This window comes from Hylobates moloch, unplaced genomic scaffold (genome assembly GCF_009828535.3).
Source record: "Hylobates moloch isolate HMO894 unplaced genomic scaffold, HMol_V3 SCAFFOLD_3, whole genome shotgun sequence".
In the NCBI taxonomy this organism is placed as follows: Eukaryota; Metazoa; Chordata; class Mammalia; order Primates; family Hylobatidae; genus Hylobates; species Hylobates moloch.
This window is the reverse complement of record NW_026652278.1, coordinates 81,466,147-81,486,617: the sequence shown is the minus strand read 5'-3', so window position 1 is coordinate 81,486,617 and position 20,471 is coordinate 81,466,147. Positions and strand designations below refer to the sequence as shown.

Below are 20,471 nucleotides of genomic sequence, written 5' to 3'. Positions count from 1 at the left end.
CTGGAGAGAAGGGCGATAGGAAAGTGTGTGTGTTTACAAGCAGCAGGTGTGAGTTGAAATTTGAGACAGGGAGCCTACACCTGCTGCTGTCCCAGTTCCTGAACCATCCACAATGCCACCTGACCACACTGGGCTGGGCAGACAAGTGGCAGGCTAAAAAGGACACGAGCTCAATCTGGGGTCCTGGAGTCTTATTCTTGCACTGATGCTCCTGAGCCCATGGTCTTAGGAAAGTCCTTGACCTCTTGGAGTTTAATGTCATCTGCAGTAGAGTGAGAATTATTAATAACAATCTGCCTCCTGGCTACTGCGTGTCAAATGCATAGTGTGGGGCCTCATGCCGAGACCTGAGTTGCCCTTTCCTGCCTCACCTGAGACAGCACACAGGGAGGCTCCCGTAGCTTCGGCTGCCTTCTGTGCTCAGCCTTTCCGTGTGTACATGATACCCCCACACAGCACCTAAAGGGGCTGGCAAGGCTGAGCTTTCCTTGTCTTGTCTTAGCAAGCAAGGGGCCTCCCAGTGTCCCTGTGGGAATGATGATGCCTTATTGGCACCTGCAGGGAGCACCCTTCCCTCTTCTAGATGTGGAAGACAATGAGCTCAGGGGGTTCAGACTCCCTTCTCCAGGCCACACTCCCCACTGCAGCTGGAGAGCACCCCCAAAGTGCCTCTCTGAGCCAAGCCCTCAGTCCCCTCGGTCCAAACCGCTCTCCCCTGAGGCCCTACTACCCCTGCCCCTCCATCTCCTCCTCACACCCTGACACAATTGCAGACTCTGGACTGGTCTTTCTCCTCAGCCACTGCTCCCCTGCCTGCACCACCAAATCACCAGCACATACTTGTCTTTGAGGCTCAGCTCAAAGTGCCCAGGGATGCTGAATAAATGAATGGAAATGGACCCACTCACTCAATCCCTTGCCAGGCCAGGGAGACAGTGTAGGTGAAGGAAGCTCAGTACACATGGAAGCTTCCAGCTGCATGGCAGCCTCCTGCAACCCTCCACAGCCAAAGGAAGATTGCACACATATTCAGACCCAGCTTCTCACAAAGAAATTATTTCCACAATATTTATTATGCACCAACAATATGGCATGCCCTGTTCTGGGCACCAGGGATGCACAGTAAACAAACCAATCTCTATTCCCAAGGAGGTGACAGTGTGGACGCAGCAAATCAACAAGACGACAAACAGAAAGATAGTTGCAGATGGTGAGACATGCTCTGAAGGAAGCAACAGGGTGATGCGCCTGAGAGAGACAGAGGCTGCAGGGCTGCTTTATGGGGAATCTGGGAGACCTCTCTAAGGAGCTGACCTGTGAGAAGAAGCCCTGTGGAACCACAGCAGGAGCAGCAGCATGAAGAGCTAGATAGAAAATGCTGAATGAAGCCCAGGCTTGAGAAACGGCATGAGAGCTGCAGTCAGAACACGGGAGCAGACAGCAGAACAGCAGCGAGGTGGTATAGCGGGGTCCCCTCTGCCCACCGCCACCTGTGGGCCTCATAAGGGCAAGCTCAGCCCATGAAGGTAGCAGGTATAGCTTCAGGGAAGTGTCAGAAACACTGGAAGTGTTATAGCATCATCTGCAATTGACTCATTGTAGAAATGGAAAGGAAACAGCTCTTGCCTCCCAGGGCTATTGTAGGACTCACTGTAAAATCTGTATTCTTCCAGTGCTTATGCTACTGCCTGGCACACAGGGAGAGCGAAATGAGTGCTTAAAATTAACATGAGGCAGGGACTTGTTCATGAAGCAGCTGGCAGGTCTTGCTGGGGTTAGGCCTGTAAGTGTGAAGGGCAGCCACAGGGTTGGAGGCATCATCTGAGTTACACTTTCAGAAGATTATCTGGTTGTGTGTGTGTGGACAATGGATGGGTGCATGGTGAGAGGCAGGAATGGAGGGAGCGAGGACATCAGAGCAGCCAGGTGGGAGTGCTGCTGCCTGGAAGGGTGGACAGAGGAGAGCAAGAGAAGAGGTGCAGTCTAGGGGGCTGGCTGAGATCCCCACCTGCTCACCCTGGCTTATTCCCAGCCACAAGCCTGAGCTCTGTGCCGGGGACTCATTGGAGGGCTGGAAACCGCATATCAAAAGAACAATATCTGACAGTGAGGTGGAAACTAGTGCAAAAACGACACTGGCTTGGAAATTCCCCACAAAGGGCTTTCACGCAGACTGACCTGTGCAATGTCAAAGAGTATGGCCTGGGCTCCACACATCCTTAGGAACAAGGGCTGATGCGGGTACCTACAACAGCTACTGACCAAAACGCAGTAGATAATAAATGGTACCTAGAATGCTCCCCAGCCTCACGATGTGGAAGCCTAGTTTTTGCACATGTCCTATTCTTGGAAGGTAAAAGGGCATGTGTGTAGGTGGTGGGGAGGGGGTTCTATTTCCCCTATTCATATGCTCGCAGTGTGAAGAACTGTGGACCAGGTGTTGGCTGGAATTATCTGTCCCAATTCCTCACCCTCCTGTGGAGGGGATGGATGCTCACTCCCTTGTCATAGCTTCACCAAGGGCAGCCTACACTTTTCCACTCCTCAATATTGGGCCTGGTCCTGCCACTTGTATGGGCTGAGAGGACGTTGGCAATGTGACCCAATCAGAGGCTTGAGGTGTGCTTGTTAGACTCACCCTCTTGTATTCTTGGCATAACCGCGAGAGAAGCATGCTCGCTCTGGGTAGTTCACCAGCCGAGGAAGAAAATGAACATGACTTGATCAAACCTGAGACTTGCTGCCAAGCCCAGCCAAGCTCAGCTTAACCTGAGCCAACCCACAGACTCATGACTTAGACAGATGCTTTCGCTTATCTGCCATGGAGATCTTGTTAATAACAATAGCTAACTAGTACAGACGTCATCACAAACCTTGTTGACTCAGTGCTCAGGGTCTGCAGGCAGAATGCTGGCCACTTTCCACACACCTTTCATGTGACCTGAACGCCAGCCTAAGACACAGTGTTATCATCTCCATTTCACAGATGAGAAAATGGGGACTCAGCAGGTTAAAGCTCTTTGTCCAGGGTCACAGCTAGTATGTGAAAGAGCCCAGATTCGAATCCAGGCTCGTGTGCCTCCAAAGCCCATGATGTGTGCCAGGAGTTTTCCCTGCTCTCTGTGCCTGTTAGGGCCTCTACCCTGGATTTGCAAAGCCCATCACTTTATTTCAGGACTTCATTTCCTTCAAAACACATCATGCAGGTGTGGCTTTTTCAAATTATGCCTGAGCTGTTTATCTATGAATGCCAAAAGCGGCAGCTCTGCAAAGGACCATGACAGCCCCCTCAAGGCAGGCCCAGGGAGCCCCCCTCTGCCAAAGGCTGGCTGCCGCACCCAGCAGGTCATTCTGCGGCCACCTGCTAGCTGTGAGAAGTCATGTGCCGGGAGAGGTGGTGGCGCTCCCGGAAGTGCTCCTGGCACACAGGGCAGGCGAGGGCCTCTTCTCTCCGCTTCTGAGAATGTGGGTCGGGCCCCGTGTGCTCCTTTTTGTGGTGGGATCGCATATGAAAGACCAGGTCGGATGTTAGGCGAAAGGACAGGTTGCACTTTGCACACCAGTTCTGGGTGGACAAGCCCAGGGAGGTGAGGGTGGGTGGCAGGAGGGCCCACGAAGTGGTGGAGGATGATGAGGGTGGGGGCACCTGGGCCCGGGTGTGCTCCAGCCACAGTGTAGGGGCACCCAGGAAAGTGCTACAGAGTGGAGCATTCTGTGGCAATGCTTGCAAGTTCCAGAAATCACCAACCAAAAGCTTAGGAGTTGAAAGTCGACCCCAACAAGCGAGGTCTGCGGTGTTGAGGAGTCCAGACAGCTCCCCCAGGGCGTCTGCAGATTCCCCTGCAGGGAAGAGTGAGGTTGGCTCAGGCCTCTCTGCTGGTCGCTTGGTTGGTTTGCTAAAGGCGCTTCTCTGCTCACCTCGTGCTCCGCTGGGCCACACAGAGAAGACTTTGCTGCCAGCTGGGTCTCTGGGGATGTCCTGGGTCAGCTGTGGGGCACCAGGCTGGCCTGTGGGATCATTGTGCTCCCTCTCCTGGGCCTGAGCATCCACCTGCTGGTCCTTCATCCTCGGCAGCTCCGTGAAGGCGCTCTGCCTCTGCTCTCCAAGTGCCTTCGGGGGCAGCGGCTTGCCAGGTCGGGGCTTGCCTGGGGCTGCCAACAGTGCCGGCTCCGCACCGCCCACATCCCGGCCCGCCCTGCCCACAGCAGCCTCAGGGCCCAGGCGGTTCGTCTTCTCGAGCAGCACTGGCTTGCAGCCCCGGCCCAGCTCAGGTTCGCTAAGTTGCCATCTGTTTTCAGCCGATGGGCTCAACGGGGCTCCCTTCCCAGCTGCCATGGTGATCACCAGGGGTGGGGCCACAGGATAAGCAAGGTAGCCACTCTGGCAGCCATCAGTCTTTGGGGGTTTGGGGTTCTGGAGGGCTTGGCCCAGCAAGGAGCCATGAGATATGGAAGCTCCCTGTGACACTGGGCTGGACACACTCGGCCACAGGGCCCTGCAGAGAGAGGAAGTGACAGGCAGTGAGATGGGCATTCATCACTCAGGCACAGTGCATCATGAGCTGGTATCAGACAGGACCCTGACGCTCAGGCCTCCTCCGCTGTCTGTGGGATGGGTGTGCTGACTGCACCACCTCTCAGGAGACAAGGAGCATGGATGGCACTGTCCTCCAGGGCCCACCTCCCTGAGGCAGAGTAGGGACTGAGGTCTCTACTGAAAATGCCCATGGGCAGCAGCCTCTACAGCTCAGTAGAGAGAAACGCAGGGTTCCCCTGTCAGAAGTGGTTCCTGGGGATTAACAAGGCATGAAATGGAGAGTCTGGAGGGGAAGGGAAAGAGCCTGCTCTGGGGGCTGCGTTAGGGCCTTGGGGGCCCTTCAGAAGTTTCTGGGTCATCTGTCAACAAGTAGACTCCATCATGAGGAAGCCACACACCCTCAGCCCCTGCTCCATGCTCAAGCTCACTCTGGCCCTGGCTGAGTGCTGAGGGCACAGGGAGGCTGCAGCATCAGGGTCGCAGTGTTGGAGGACCATGGACTTCATGGTCTTTGCTCCTCACGCAGCCCTCTCTGTCCCGGCCCTAATGTCAACCCATTGCTCCTCGGGCTACCAGACCTGCCTCCCGGCCTGGTGGCCCCTTTGTCCACATCACATTCCCTGTCAGCTTCTACATGGTCTCCAATTTTCTCAGAGACATGCTTCTTGTGAGAGTCATGTGTCCCCACTCTTCCCCCAACTCCCAAGTACACGTGGACAGCTTCATTCCCATCGTACCTGTGAACTCATTCCAAAATGCACCTCAGGCACAGCCTCCCCTTGAGGCTTCCCCAGTGCTGTCAGACACAGACAACACTCCCTCTTCCGTGCCATCACTGTCCTGGGCACCAAAGGCCTGCATGCATCACGTGCAACATTATATTTACTTGTTTGTGGTCTGCTAGAGGCAAACTCTAAGAACCCAAATATGTCAATTCACCTTCACATCTGCAGTACTTAATCATGCCTGCAACAGGACAGGAGCTCAGGAAGCCTTTGCTGAATCAATGAATGAATGAATGACAGGACAGCAACTGTCAGAAAGAAGTCAACTTTCTCCTCCCAAAGAGTGTGGCCTATGACCTGCTCCTCCACAGAGAGGAGAATGTGAGCCCACCATATTCCCATAGGACCAAGGGAGGAGACATCCGCATGGTGAGAAGGGTGAGGAACAGACTGCAGCCTGCCTCTGAGCTTCTCCACCTCCTGCTCCTTCCCTGTGCTCCTTGCCGGGCACTTGGCCCCTGCCCAGTCCACAGCTCAGGCGCAGGTGTGGAAACCACTAGCTGTGGCAGAAGGGTATGCTTTGCTTTCCAACTGTGATGTAAGATCAGACTATGAAGCCCCACCAAGGGCGTCCAATCTATTCCCATTTCCTCATCTCCCCTTGGTTCCAACCCCAGTGAGAACCCACCCAGCTTTTCCTTAGGGAAATAGCCCAGCAGCCTGTATTCTCAGAGCTCTCTGAGAATACAGCTGATTGGCCTGTGGGTGCCAAGAGTCACCTTAAGGGTGGAGGTCACACAAGGGCCTGGAACTCTGAAAGTACTCTCCCTCAGGCGCTGGACTAACAACAGTCTGACCATGGCTGGAAGAGGCAGGCTGAGGGGTCAGATCTGCCTAACAGGAGAGGGAAATGAAGTATGGTTTATAGTGGTGAAAGCAACAAGCAAGTAAATGCATAACTCCAGAAACATGGTGAACTAAGCAGGATGCATATGCAAGACGAAGCCCTGTGCAGCCTCGACAGTGATGCTCGCTATGCTTATGAACGAATGCTGAGGAGGCAAAAGGACAAAAAGATTATAGATTTGGTGTAATCTATTCTATGCACACACACACAAAAAATGCATACACCAAAGGAAAAACCCCAGGAGGAGACACAGAAAATGACCACCAGGTCATTTGTTCATTGATTCCCTCTTCCGTTCATTCCGCAAGCATTCACTGAGAGCATCCAGCATGCGGGCCCTGCGCGAGGTGCGGTAGTGACAGTGATGATGAGGCAGTCCTCAGTTCAGCTGTACAGAACACAGGGACCTGCACATGTGCCAGTATTGCAAACAGGCAATGGTGGCATCTAAACTGAGCTCTGAGGACCCAGAAGGGGCTGCCCAGGGTTCACAAGAAGCTTGCATGGGGCCTGTGGTGTGGAGAACCTGAGAGCTCTCTGGGGAACTGAGCCTAACACAGTTCTGCAGTGGGAGAGTGCCCGGGGAGGAGCAGGATCCAGAAGCCAAAATAAAATGGACCTGACTGTTTTTAGAAATAAATGATTCATTTTTTAAGTGTGGCTATAAAGACTATGCAACAGTACGGGAAAAAAAGCTTATAATACAATGTTAGTGTCAGATATAAATATGTTGTAAAACAAAACAGGAGAAAAGCCTATCTACCAAATAAACAAAAACATGAAAGAAAACATACCAAAGCAATAAATATGTGAAAAATAATTTTTACTATGTGCATACACCATATAACATATAGTATACATAGTATGTATACATAATATACCATATAATATGCTATATATGAAATGTGCTATATCCTATGATGATGCTGGTATCATGGAATTTGGGGGAGTTTTTTCTCAACTTTCCAATATTTTCAAACTACTCTAGTCTTATTTTAGCATTTTGTTTTATTCTGCAGTCAACTGTTTTAAAGGCGGCAGTGCCCTTTTCTGCCTGGTTTGGGTCAGAATTCTGTAAGGTATTCTCACAGCCCAGTGGAGCTGAAGCCTCTGTGACTTCAGAGATGCTACTTTCCTAACTGCTCCAGGAAATAATTCTGAGGTGAATTCCTCCCGCTGTCTACTCTCCTTTGGAAAAGAGGAGTCCTAGCCCCCACACTGGAGTGCTCTGGCTGGAGTCTCCTGGGAGTGGAGGGGCCTGCCCAGTGGGTGGGCTATTTCTCATGGGGGCTTCACAGTCTGTTTCACACTGCCTAGAGAGACCTCTCCTCTGCCAAGCCTGGAGCTGAGCATTCCCTGGGCCACAGGAACAAAAGGAGAGCTTTGGAAGAAGGGTGAAATGCCTGGGCACTCGGGTCAGATCAGATCAGCTTTTAGGCAAAGTGCATTTCATTTTCTGTTCATTCATTCACTCAGTAAACATGCACAAAGCACCTACTATGTGCCAGGCTCCAGTCTACATAAGACTGGTGACTCTCAACACTGACTGAATTCTAAGTAGTTGGAAATGGCTGGAGAGTAGGGTGAGTGTGCAGTGTGGCCCGCAGTGTGGCCTGGAGAATGCATGTGGAATTCAGAGCAGGGAGGTCCCCTGTGGAGGCCCAGAGAAAACTTCAGGGCTGGATGCAGTCCTGAAACAGCAGCCCTGGCCCTGCCCATGCTTGAATGTGGGAAGAGAACCTGAAATGTGGGGACAAAGAGCAACTGGCCGAGAATAGAGCCGCTGGTGATGCTCAGGGGAGGGACACCCTCCTGTCAGCCCTCCCCACACACCCCTTCCATGCACCAGCCTGTCTCCAGTAACATGTGGCAAGGTCTTTGCTGGAAGCTCAAGCCTCCTCTGCTTTCTAAGCATGGAGAAGACAGAGACCAGTGTGAAGCACAGGTCAAGAAAAAAAATAAAGAGAAGGAGAAAACAGAGAAAATGCATAAAGATTCCTAGCTCTAAACCTTCTTCCACCTCCATCATTGCCCCAAATTCCTCCAGGGCTCTCTGTCATGAAAATTTCAGAAAGTGCATGAGAAAACTTTGCAAACGAAGTCAGGGGACACAGGCAGGGGAAAGTACTGGTCTCAAACTAGGCCAGATAAAGAAAAATATCAAGGACATCAGGACAGCACCGACCTCGCCCACAGGACGTCTGCCGCAGTGAGCTGCCACGCGCCTGGCCTAAGTGAGAGGTGGACAAACTCCCCTAGCAGCCATCATCTGGGAGTTCAACCTCATGTGTGTCCAGGGCTCTTGATGGGTGATGGAGGGATGGGCAGAGGCTGCTTCATCCCCCCTGGAATCAGGCACCTCCTGCCGGGTGTTGACACAGATGTGAGGAAGGAAGGAGGCCACACCTATGGCAGACTGAGCTCTGTGGTTTACTCTGCCTTGGCGTGTCATGGGGCCACTGACCCCATCACACTAGATTTTTCCAACCCCAGCAAGCACGCAGAACTCAGCCACCCACACAGAGTCTCAAAAATAAAGGCTCTAGTGCTTGGCAAGTAAGAAATTAGGTCCATGCATGTGGCAAAAGTTAGACACAGTGAGCTTTGCTGGTTTTTCCCTCTGTTTTCCTTCCTCGGCAACATTCTTAAAAGAAAAATCAAAATAGTAATTACAACAAAAATGTCCTTGTTATCCTTCAGAGAGCACAACACTGTATTTTCTTTACTCTAATGACTATTGCATCTATTTCCAAGCTTCAGACTATTAATAATACACAGGGACACCAAGAAGCAAAATAAAACAGAAAGGCACAAAAAGTAGAATGGGAAAGACGTGGGTTCAAATCTCACCTCCACGCATTTCTTATGGAGATTCAGTTGTGTAATGCAACTTCTCTGAATACTGGGCAATCGTGAAATGAGTGGGAAAATAATGCATTTAAAATGGAAAATAATATCCAGAAGGAGGCTCCCACCTCGCCTGGCCCATGTCAGTGCCTCAGGAACGTTCATTTATTTCTTCGTGGTCGAGGGACAGGAACAAAATGTAAGGCATGGAGAAGTAAACAAAAGAATCAATGACTGTACAGAGCCATGCTGCTGGAACACGGGACACCTTCTCCAAGCCCATGATGGAGACAGGCAAAGTCTTCCATAGACGGAACATCACTCTCCTAACTAAAATACCTGCATTCTCAAAGATACAACATGTGCCACTTTCTTAACTGAATAAACGCAGGCAGCGTGGCGAGGAAGGATGGCCCAGCAGGCCTTGCCCAGTGTACCCTGAGAGAACACCAAACATTCCGCTCTTAGGTGCTCCACCCACCTACACTGTTTTATTCCCATGCCTTCACCAGATGTTGAAACGTGCTTCCAAATCAAACCTAGACGTAAGACAAACCAAAATAACAAGGAAAACTTGCTGGTTAAGACTGAGAAACAGCGTGGGGTGGGCAAAAGTTAAGATGCTTGGGTATGAGTTTCAACTTCAGTGTTTCTAGATGACCTTGGGCAGGTCCTTGTCCTTCAAAGATCTTGCTCAGCTGCAAAATGAGGAGGCTGGACCAGGTGGCCTCTATGGTCCTAAATACCATAAGGCGCCAAGTGACATCTTTATGTGGCATTATGATGCATCTCTTGTGATCAGTCTGGTTTTTTAGACATTATTTTGACAAGCTAAAGAGCAAAAAATGCAGATCTAATAATCAGCTGTGCCACAGTGTGATACTTCTGTCAGCCATAGCCATACCCAGACTAAGTTGCTCTTCTAACGTTCATGAATATTCAAACACAAAGAGGACTGTGGACTCCTTCTAAAAGAGGTAGATTAACAGGTCCCAGGAGCAGATCCCTGGTTACCTTGACACTCCACAGTGATTTCTCACATCCCTTAGGTTCCAGCAATCAGGGCTTCCTACCTGCAGACAGCAGCCTCCACCCGGGTAGTTTAAACAGAAAGGAACTTATTAAAGGCTATCATGCAGCTCATTAAATCTCTGTGAGAGCCAGAGACCAAGCTTGGGTGCTCTCCAAGGGTCAGGATAGCCAGAAAAAAAGCCTAACCACGCCCTGGCACTATCTAGTAGAAACTCTGCTGGTACCAGCACCCATCACAAGGGACCAAACTCCTACAAACTCCACCACAGCCACCCCACAAGACCAGATGTCCCTGCCACTGTGACTGACAGATATCACCTGCCTGCCAAAGACTTCAGCTCATGGGACTCGACTGCACATCCAGGGCTGGGTGATGTACCTGGCTGCTTGTGGGGATCTATGTCAAAGGCCTGCACCCTGGCTGCAAAGGAGTCTGGGAAACACGGATTTACATCCCAACCTCTGCAGTGCAGGAAAGCCAAGTGAGATGGGGTTAGAAGCAGTTGTTAACTGAACCAATGACAGTATCTGTTACTGTGGCACTTAATAAAGCTCACCCCCTGAGGAAACTGAGCGGACACAGCCATGCAACTCTGTCTGAAGGTTTTCCTCTCTGCCTGCAACTTGATTTTCTTGGCATGCAGCCAGTGGTGTGCTGGAGCCAGCTCACAGCAGCTTGTGAGATGATCAGGAATGTTTCCAGTTAGCTGTTTTAACTCAGACATTATTCAAAACTAAACTATACAAACTTAGAGTCAAAGAAATTGTATTAAAAACACAGGCAATACATACTCAGAACCCATCACTTCCTAGTCATTCTACTACATGTTCCCATCGCCTACGCTGTGGACGCTGCTGCACCTGCCGGTGCGGGGGCTCGCCGTGGTCCCCTCCTCACACCATGTCCGGGGATATCGTGAGCGGCCAGGAATCAGGAAATCAGCCAGAATGGGATTATTTATGGAAATGCTATAAATCAAGGCTTGATTTCTTGTTTTGTTCATTGTCTGGACTTAAGAAAGTAATGGGAAAAAATTGTCAATAATGCAGATTAAACTGAAATTGTTGTCTTGTCGATAGCTGTTGTATTTTGAATAGCTCACAAAAAGCTGAGGGACTATTCTTCTAGTATTCCAAAACTATTATGTGATTTAGGAAAGAAGTTATTTAGATCACTGACAAACAAGTGAAGTTCTGACATATGTTCATTGTTCCACTTTCATATTACACTTCACGGTAAATGAAAATATCACCCAAAATCCATGTTGGAGCGACATGCTGAGAACCAGCTGTTAAACACTTACCACACACCACAGCGTGTACCCCATACACTTTCTAATTCTGGGCACCAGAATAATCAGAGAGACCCTACTGGAAGAGGCAGGAGGCCTCCAAAGGGCAGAAAGATACAAGGAAAAGAGAGGGCAGAGAGAACGGCACGCGCGAATGCCAGGCAGTGACAAGAGTGGGTTAGATGTAAACCTAGAGTGTTTATGAGGACTGTTTATGGGTAAGATCACATGGTCTAGCCACAGGGACCCACACCACATCTCTTAGGGGAGACAGTCATTCTTTTATTCTGTGATAACAGGATGAATAGCATGGAAGTATTGCTCCACATGCAGTGAGAGAGAAAAACACCTCTTCGTAACAGGACCTGGGACGGAGACAAGCCCACTTGAGTGGTTTGGGAGAAATGCTTCAAGATCAGGGATGGACCATGGACTGCCTGGGGTGCCTTAGGAATGTCCCATTGATGAGGTGATATTATCTCTGGGTGTTGATGGATGAATACGAGTTCACCAATCAGGGATGGTAACATGGCACAGGCAAAGTCCTAGTGGAAAAGAAGGGCCGGGTATATTTCATTCGTGAGGAAAAGGCTGAGGGGCAGGAATTCGGTGAGACAGAGAGGATCCCTGTAAACGACCACTTTTCATTCACACTAAGCCAGGTCAGACCCAATTGTGAAATTCAACCCTGTCGAGGGAGGTATGGGAGAATAAGGAGAGAGAGTTAGAGTGGGAGACAGGAATTTGCCCAGCTCTTTGCTCCGAAGAGCTCTGGGCTCCTTGACATCCATTTGCACTCATATCCTCCATGAAGGGTGTACTCCCACTGTGCGAAGTCAGAGAACTCCCCACCCCATCCTCCTTCTCCCCCAGCCCTAGCACAAAGGGAGGGGCTGAGGCAGTCACACTATGCCCAGCCTTCCAGACCACCAGATCCAGCAGAATGGGGGCTCAAGGCTGAGGGTCCTCACTGGTTCCCAGTGCAGACACCTACAGAGGAGCCTGTGGCCGAACTCACACTCAGAGACATGAAATTATAGAGGTCCTCCAGGGGAAATTATAACCCCGTGCTATTTCCCTCCAGAGCTTGCAGCTCTACCCTTGTGTGCAGACTTGAGGTGACCCTCAAGAAGCAGCCCAGAAAGCAAAACAACTGGGCTGCATCTGCGAGCTGCTCACACCAAAACACCATCAGGGCTGCCGCACTGACTCGGGGTGCAGAGACTACCTTCAGCAGCCTGCCTGGCCAGAGTCAGTGTTGCCCCTACCACCTACTGGACCGTTGGTCCCTGGGAAGAGACAGCCTGTGTCTGGTCTATCTCTGCAGCCCCCACAGGGCATTTCAGGAAGAGTGGGGTGGACTGCAGGGTCCTCCTTTGTCCCAGGTTTTTATACCAGCTGACAGGAAAGGAGGAATATGCAACCTCTATGACAAGAGCAGTCAGATGGCTTGGTTCTGTTTTATGGTACTCAGCATCCTTCCTAACCAAACCCAGTTTCAGTTTGAGAAGCTGCTCACGTGTGTCTGGTACTGGAACTCTCTGAATAGCTCAATCCTGGTCTTTTTTGAGCTTATTTCTCCAGTTCTTCCTCTGACACTGTGATCTACCTGCCACCATAACCTTCTAATTAATTCCTTCTTGACAAAGTTGGCCAGAGTCCATCGCTGTGGTTTGCATCCTGATTGCTATGGATGTGACAACTCACCTCAGCTCGGAGCGCTATGCCTCCAGGACTCTGTCATGGAACAATAACAATCACACACAGACACACACACACACACACACACACACACACACACACACACACGGCTGCCACCTAGAGGCGCCAGCAATATCACACACACACACACACACACACACACACACACACACACACACGGCTGCCACCTAGAGGCGCCGGCAATATCTCTCACACACACACACACACACACACACACACACACACACACACGGCGGCTACCTGGAGGTGCCGGCTCAGCCCTGCCCCTGCATCTGTCAGCATCTAGCAGCAGCTGCCACATTCACAGAGCACACAGGGCTTCCGCCTGCCAGCTCTGACTTAATTCGACTGCGTTTGCACCCTGGTTGAGGGCAGTTTTCCTTCCTTGCTGGTTGCCATACTCATTTTTTCTCCTGACCCTCAGGAGTGCCAGGCCACTTCAGGTACCTGGGGACCGGGCTCTGCAGGCATAGGGGCACAGAAGGACAAACGTTGGAGCAATGCACATGCAGGCTTGGCAGGATGGGTCTGGCTGTGCCTGGCCCCCACCCCCACACTAGGGGGCAGCCACCTCACCGCCTGGCCCTGCCCCTAGAGAGAGCATGTGTAACCTCATCTCCACTCGCCAGAAGTGCTCACTCTTGGTTCTCCCCACACATGAATCCACTCGCTTCTCTGCTCCCCTGGCAGAGCTTTGCGAACGGTCTGCCTGTGCCAAACTGGACCTCCATGGATGGACCAGCTTTCAGCCTCACCCTGGAAGTGCCCATGGTGTGGAAGGGAAGATATGCACTGACCACATGTAAAGGTGGCACCCATGGGGAGGTGGCATCAGCCCTGCTGGGATGCCTTCATCCCTACCCGCTCTCACCAGCCCCACCCTCAAGTTCTGGAAACTAGAACTCAAGCTCTTCAAGTGCCCCCTCCACTGGTGAGAGGTACTGGCAGAGCCAGACTCCACTCAGCATTCTAGAATTTTCATCCTTAGAAAATATTTATCCCAGGGCTCAGGGAGAATCTAGGAGTGGATGAGAGCCTCCATGGCTTGCTATGCATAAATATAGCCTGGGCCAAATCAGCTTCTTCCTCTCCCTGCTTCCCGCCCAGCCATGAAAGGATGTACCTGCATCCAGCCACTTCCTGCAGGAGCTCTCAAGGAGATGAGACAGAGAGGCCAACCCTCTCATGGAGTGAAAGCATGGGATAAATCAGAGAGAAAGCAAGAAAAGTGAACGTAAAACCTCAGCGTGCCCTTTTGTCACAAGCTTTTGACTAGCTCCTGTGGAATATCGCCACCCCGCCTTGCCCTGCAGACCACCCCATGTGACTTCTGGAAGTCCAGGCCCTTTGCCGCATGAAGAGGATGCAAACCACGTGGTGCAGCAGGCTCCGCACCACTCCTGATGCCCTTTTTGAGTGGATTCCTCAGAGGGGGTGCCTGACATCAGAGATGAATGTCGGCCAATGTCTCCCAAAGAGGCAGAGGCTCCTCCCATCACACCTCCCTGTGATCCTGAGCAAAGCACTCAACCTCTCTGAGCCTCAGGTTTCCATCTGTAAAATGGGCTCGGGCTAAGCTGTCTCTCCAGAGAAACCCAGACCTACTCATGTATGACTAATTGGATGAAGCCAGTTCTCCTTAACAGCAGGATGGAACATTTGCTATCAGGATGCTTCAGGGTATCAGAATAGAAGTCACCATTTATCGGCTACGTAAGTGTCTACATGACAAACAATAGCATTAACAAATGAAATAAGGCATCTTGTTCATTTCATTTTCATAAAAACCGTATGAGGGAAGCTATGTGTCTCAATTCAGATGCACTTATCTCCAATCTGCCAAATGCCATCCTGATAAACTCAGGGCAGCATCTCAGCTTTCAGAGACCATTGTGGATCCAGACACTGCCAACTGCTGAATTAAATATCCCACCCAGCTTCACAATCCATCAATGTTAACATCCAGATCTTAATAAGGAGCAGGAGGACGGAGAAAATGAGGAGATGAAACTAGGAACTAGCTGGGGACCTTTCATCCCACCTGGGACCACAGAAGGTCACCGCTGTGGCATGCATCAGCACTGCATGGAGTAAGGTCAGTGAGGCCAGGGCACAGGACGTCCTCGAGAACCCCGACAGAACAAGGGCCAGACCAAAGACCTGCAAGGTGGAAAATGACATGAGTCTGGCATGACTTGTCCCCAGAGAGCCCCCGCCAGCTCCTCATGCACATCTCTCCTTTGTCCACAGACTCACAGCCTTCTTAGTCTAGGATCTTTCCCAGAGCCAACATCAGATTTGAGTCTCTTCCACCTGCAGGCTTCATCTCCACCACCTCTCAGACAGCACCTCAGATGGGGGAATCTCATTCCAGGTCATGCTATACCCTGGCCAGGGCATTCTCTGGGTCAGAGTTCTGAGCACACACACTGCAGCCCAGCGCTACCTGGCTCCTGCTTTCCTCCAGGGACCTGCCTGCGCCCTTTGCACCTGCAGATGCTTCTCTGTCCAGACCGCTGTGGGCACAGTGGAGCTGTGCCTTCCTCCCCTTCACAGACACCAGCTGCCCTAGATGGCGATGGATCTATGAAGCTCTTGTTCTCCTTGCTCCGAACATGATATGAAAAGATGCTTTGTGGTCATCAGCTCTCCTCAGTAGGTTCAGTTCACACCCGGGCTCTCACCCCCTGACACTCTTTACTGGCCCTCGTCACTCTGTCATTGTGAGTGTCCTGGGAAGGGCTCCTCTTGTCCTCCTTGGCTCTTGTCCCTCTGACCTCAGCAATCTTTCTGAGCCACACAGATGTCTCTCATTGCCACCCCATGTCTTTCCTACTTGAAACAAAACAGATTTAATTCCGGGACTCACCCACCACTTTCGGAGCCCTCAGATCACGTGAATCACAGAAATCAAGTGATGATCTTTGAAACTTTCTGAAACTGAGCTCCCCAAGTCTACAAGGGATCTAACCATGCCTGGCCTTCCCCACCAACAAAGGGCACATCTCCCCAAGGCTTCCAACCAACCTGGGCCATCAACCAGGGTCCCCTATTGCCCAACTCAGCAGGTGCTGCATCCTGGGAGATGAAGCCTCACCCACCCCACAGTGTTAAGAGCTTGTGGTTCTCGGTTTATCACCCATCCTCTGGGCCCTGACTGCACACTGATCATTCACTCATCTGGGAACCACTGGCCACATTCTCCCACATTATCACCTTAACCAGGTTGTCTCAGGTAACCTTCGAGCCTTCCATCCACATAGATTTTAAGTGCACGGGCGCCAGGGTCGGAGGCCGGCTCTGCTCTATCCAACCTGTGACCTTGGGCAAGGCATGGGTCCTCTCCAGGCCTGTTTTCTGATCTATAAAGAGGGTCACCTTGGTGTTTTCTTCACTGGGTTGTTGGAAAGATTAGAAGGATTAATATAGAGAAAGTGCTAAGGAACCTGGCTCAGTAAACATTAGGGGTGTCACTTCTTACCGCACTGAGTGCAAAGGGACAGAGTCCACCCAATGGCAGCCTTCCCATTACTCCTGAGCTCTCAGGAACCAGTGCACAACAGTGTTTAATGAATGACCAAACAGCCTGGGCATTTTTCTCCTTCCCGCTCCACCTACAGAAGAAAGAACTCTTGGCAAACAGCTGGATAACCTCTTTTTCCTGGGATGTCTGAAGTCACTCCCTAACCCAAGCCAACTGGCCAGCCTCAAGCTGTTCTGAGCTGCAGGTCAGGCACCAGATCTTATTCAGAGGCACCATGTACCCCCACCGCTCCCCCGAACAGTGCTTTGCTGCATCTGCCTTTCTTTCCAGCTAAAACATGCAAGAGCAGAAAATACCTCCTGTCTTCTAATCCTTTGGTATCCCTAGTCTCTGCAGAAGCTTCCCAGACCCTTTTGGAAGATTCCAGAGGACAATCATCTATGGGCCTTTTCTGCATTTGGATTGTGAGGTCCTGGGGTCTCCTAAGAAAGGGAATACACCTGTTTCCAGGAATCCTCCTGGCTCTGGCACACTGAGGAAATTCAACACTGAAGGTGATCCAGGATTTCCCAGAGGCTGGCTGGTGGCACTGGGGAGATGAGCAATTCCTGGTCAGCCCCTACCAGCTCTGTGGCCAGCTATGCCTGGACCCCTCTAGCAGCAATGCCTGCTGCATTCCAGGAAAGCCAAGTGCAGGAGACTGCGGACACAGCCAGTACCCATGGAAGCAGGGAGAGTGGCCCTAGTACAACATAACTTGGCCACGTGGACCCTCATAGGGGTGGATGCGATCTCATTACCCACTCAGATGCCTGAGACTGTGCAGAAGCAGGGCCAGTGAAAGCAGAGGAAAGATCCAGTGCTTCAATGGGGCCCTGCTGTGCAGATCAAGAGTCTGCCATGGATATGACTGAGGATGGCCAGGACATAGAACAGGGAGCAGTGTTCTGCCAAACAATGCCAATAGGCATTGGCTGGTGCTGTGTGGAGTGATATTTTAGACGTTATATGTGCCAGGGCTGCAGCAACATGGAAGTCACATAATGAGACTGAATTAGCCCAGTCACTCAGGCTCCAGGGCACTATTTGTGTTCCAAATCCACCCTGCCACCACCTGCCGGACCTCAGACAAACACTCTGGGCCTCCGTCTCTTCATAAGTAAAACAAGAATGGTGATCTTCACTTCAGGCACTCACGGACAGGACTCAACAGGGCTCTGTGCACGCCAGATAGCAAGAGCACAAGGAACAGCAGCTCTTTTCCTAATACAACTAGAGAATAAATGTGGAGCCTGAGAGGGTGGTCCCAATTCTACTGGCAGCCTTCAGGGAAAAAGTCCACGATTTTACCTCAGCTACTCCTTCTGACCTTCCCAGGTTCCAACAAGAGCATCATCTAAGGATAAAAAGACAATGATGTTGTTACAGAGGCACAGACCACTAATGAGGAAAAATAAGTTTAAAAATATTTAAATTTGTCTTTTTTTTTTAAATAATTGGTGTGATTATATGTTTCAAACAAAAGTTGCCACCTCTTGGATGTCTGAAAAGAAATCTGCCAAGCAAAGCAGACATGATGATTCTAAATCATTTGCAAAGTCTTTTACCCCTCCCCCCAGAATCCTCATATGTTGGGGATCAGGGATTAGACATAAAGGCAATTTAACTTTTTAAACCAGAAAAAAGCCTCACAAATCACAGTTCCATGCACATACCTATGAATTTGTCCAAAATATCTAGCATATGCAAATTCTTTCACTGAACACACTGCAATGTACCTTCATCATACTTAATTTCTGTTTAATTCTGTGTGATTTATCTATGGCCAAATTTCCATTTCTGTATCAATCAAAAGGAAATTAGTTGAATTTTCATTAAAGGTCATAATAAACTACAATATCATGTTAACTTATTTCCAAGAAGCGAAAGCTTCAAGCTTTATTGGTAATTAAGATCTTTACAAACAAACAAGGGCTCTTTTATAACTTAGTGCATATATATTATGTATTTGTGTATGTTTGAACATATAAATATGTATGTCATAAAAATCATTAAAAACCAAACCACATATCTCTGATAAGATTACATTTTAACCAAGAAACAAAAAATTGCCTCGATAGAGTTCTATTTTATCCCTCAAAAAGAATGAGGCTTGATTTTCTAGAGCTCATCCCTTATGCATCTACGACAATCTTTGATACTAACAGGAAATATTTTCCCCTTGGCCCTCCTATCTAATGTACATAAAATCATTACTTTCAAATGCCATAATTACTGCCATAAAATGTCTAATGCCTCCCTCAGGAGTAATTAAGTAATTTCATTTCTGTACATCAGTGGCATTGGCAACTACATATTTTAGAAATTTACTGTTAATTTCTTATTTCCAGGCTCCCTCAAATGTTTCAGGTGCAAAGCTCTGGCCCCCCACTCTCTTCCTGCAACCCTGCTCTGAATCCCGTCCCCTCCCTCCCCTGCACCTGGCATTGCATAGCCTGCCCAGAAGGCAGGTGTGGGTGGGAACATCCCCTAAATGCTTCTGCAAGGCTTAGCTTCCTGCTGTGCTGTCTGTGTCTATTAGTAAAGGCAAAATGTCAAGGAAAGGATTCAATCAACCCCTTGTCTCTAAAACCAGGTATGTTATTTCAGCTTATTCTAAAAACTCATTATAATGTGATCATTTGGTATTGTTTTGTTTCCTAGGAAAGGCAGTGAACAGGTTACATGTCCAGATCTTTGGATATAATCTGTTGGAGAAAGGATCTGGGGCTGATGCATAGTTCTTACCCTGCTGCCCAGCGCAAGCCCGGGCTGAGAACAACAGAGCAATACAGGATAAACCCCGGGAGAGACAGAGGGAGGGATGAAAACTACTGCAGCCTGAAAGTCACCCTAGGAGAAAAAAAAAATCATAGGCAGAATTCTTGAGTGCTGAAAAAAACAGTGGGGAGAGGGGGAAGGTAGGGGAGAAGAATAAACAAAGAGAGGAAAAGAGAGAGGGAGAGAGAGACTGACACAGAAGTAAATGAAAACAGGAAGACAATAAAGAAGAGACAGCGGAGAAAAAGTGAGAGAAGAGAAGGGGAACAGAAACGGGGATGGGACTCGGAGACGACGTGGGAGAGAGCTAGAGGAAGCTGACGACATTGGGAAGGAAAGGACCCCACAGTCAAAGGCAGGACTCAACAACCCTGTCCTGGGGAAAGGCTGATGTGGAAGTGAGATGGACCCCGCCGCCCGCGCCCGCTCGCGGCTCTGTCCCTGCAGACAGGAGGGCGCGCCTCACCTGGGCTCTCTGGAGATGTGGAGCAAGAGGTGCTGGTGCAGCACAGCCTCCTCCTGGCCAAGAGCACAGCGCGTGGCTCTGAACTTGGCGCTGGAGCCCTGAGGGCGGCCAGGGCCCGCCCCCAAGCCGCTCCCGCCTTCGGGGCGTGGCCTCGGCGTCGCCCACCCCCAGGGAAGCTCCAGCCTTCGGGGCGGGGCTTGCGGGTGGGCGGCCCCAGCAGGGGAGGGCGCCTCTGGCCAAAGAACCCGCAACCCCGGGAGAAAACCCCCTTCTGGCCCCCTTCTGACCTTCTGACCTTCCCCGGCTCAGCTCCGCGGAGACGCCCCCAGCTGGCTTGGTCAGGGCCGGGCGCCATCGCCTGCGGGAGGGCGAGGGCGTCCTTTGGAGGCGGTGCCTGCTCTCGCCGACGCCCTCCGGTCCTGGGCGCCCGACTTCTCGCTCCTGGGCCCGCGGGGCCTCGGCGATGCGGGCGAGGGCTGCGCGCGGTGCCTGCGGCTCCAGTCTGCGCCGAGGACCCCCACGGCCTCCTGGCCCTCTTTCCCCCCGCAGCCTGGCGGCCCCTCGATCGGCATCTCCCCCCGCCGGAGTCGCCCAGTTCCCCCCCGGAGCGCCCGCCGCCTCTGCTCCCCAGACCTCAGC

The 20,471-nt window shown here is 50.9% G+C and overlaps 2 protein-coding genes across 7 annotated transcripts in view; one reads left to right on the top strand and one right to left on the bottom strand.

Annotated features, from left to right (window-relative positions):
* Positions 1-1,054: 1,054 nt before the first annotated feature.
* On the bottom strand, positions 1,055-19,920 carry ZNF488 (zinc finger protein 488). Of its 6 annotated transcripts, none has more exons than XM_058436459.1 (7): positions 19,833-19,906; positions 19,334-19,438; positions 17,897-17,942; positions 16,544-16,676; positions 16,279-16,456; positions 15,104-15,222; positions 1,055-4,496 (listed from the first exon to the last, which is right to left on the bottom strand). In XM_058436459.1, the coding sequence occupies exons 6-7, from the start codon at positions 15,136-15,138 to the stop codon at positions 3,365-3,367; spliced, it is 1,167 nt and encodes a 388-aa protein (XP_058292442.1). In that variant the 5' UTR covers positions 15,139-15,222; positions 16,279-16,456; positions 16,544-16,676; positions 17,897-17,942; positions 19,334-19,438; positions 19,833-19,906; the 3' UTR covers positions 1,055-3,364. The 6 variants fall into 6 exon arrangements, 5 of the variants coding, with proteins under 5 accessions (XP_058292442.1, XP_031997732.1, XP_058292443.1 ...); XM_032141841.2 differs by having other exon boundaries at positions 16,279-16,424; XM_058436460.1 differs by lacking the exon at positions 19,334-19,438 and having other exon boundaries at positions 19,833-19,920.
* Positions 2,371-20,471, top strand: part of LOC116479120 (anthrax toxin receptor-like) — a 165,694-nt gene continuing 147,593 nt past the window's right edge. Inside the window, exon 1 of the mRNA XM_058436462.1 lies at positions 2,371-2,376. The gene's annotated coding sequence lies outside the window, so the exon portion shown is untranslated. The remainder of the gene's footprint in view (positions 2,377-20,471) is intronic.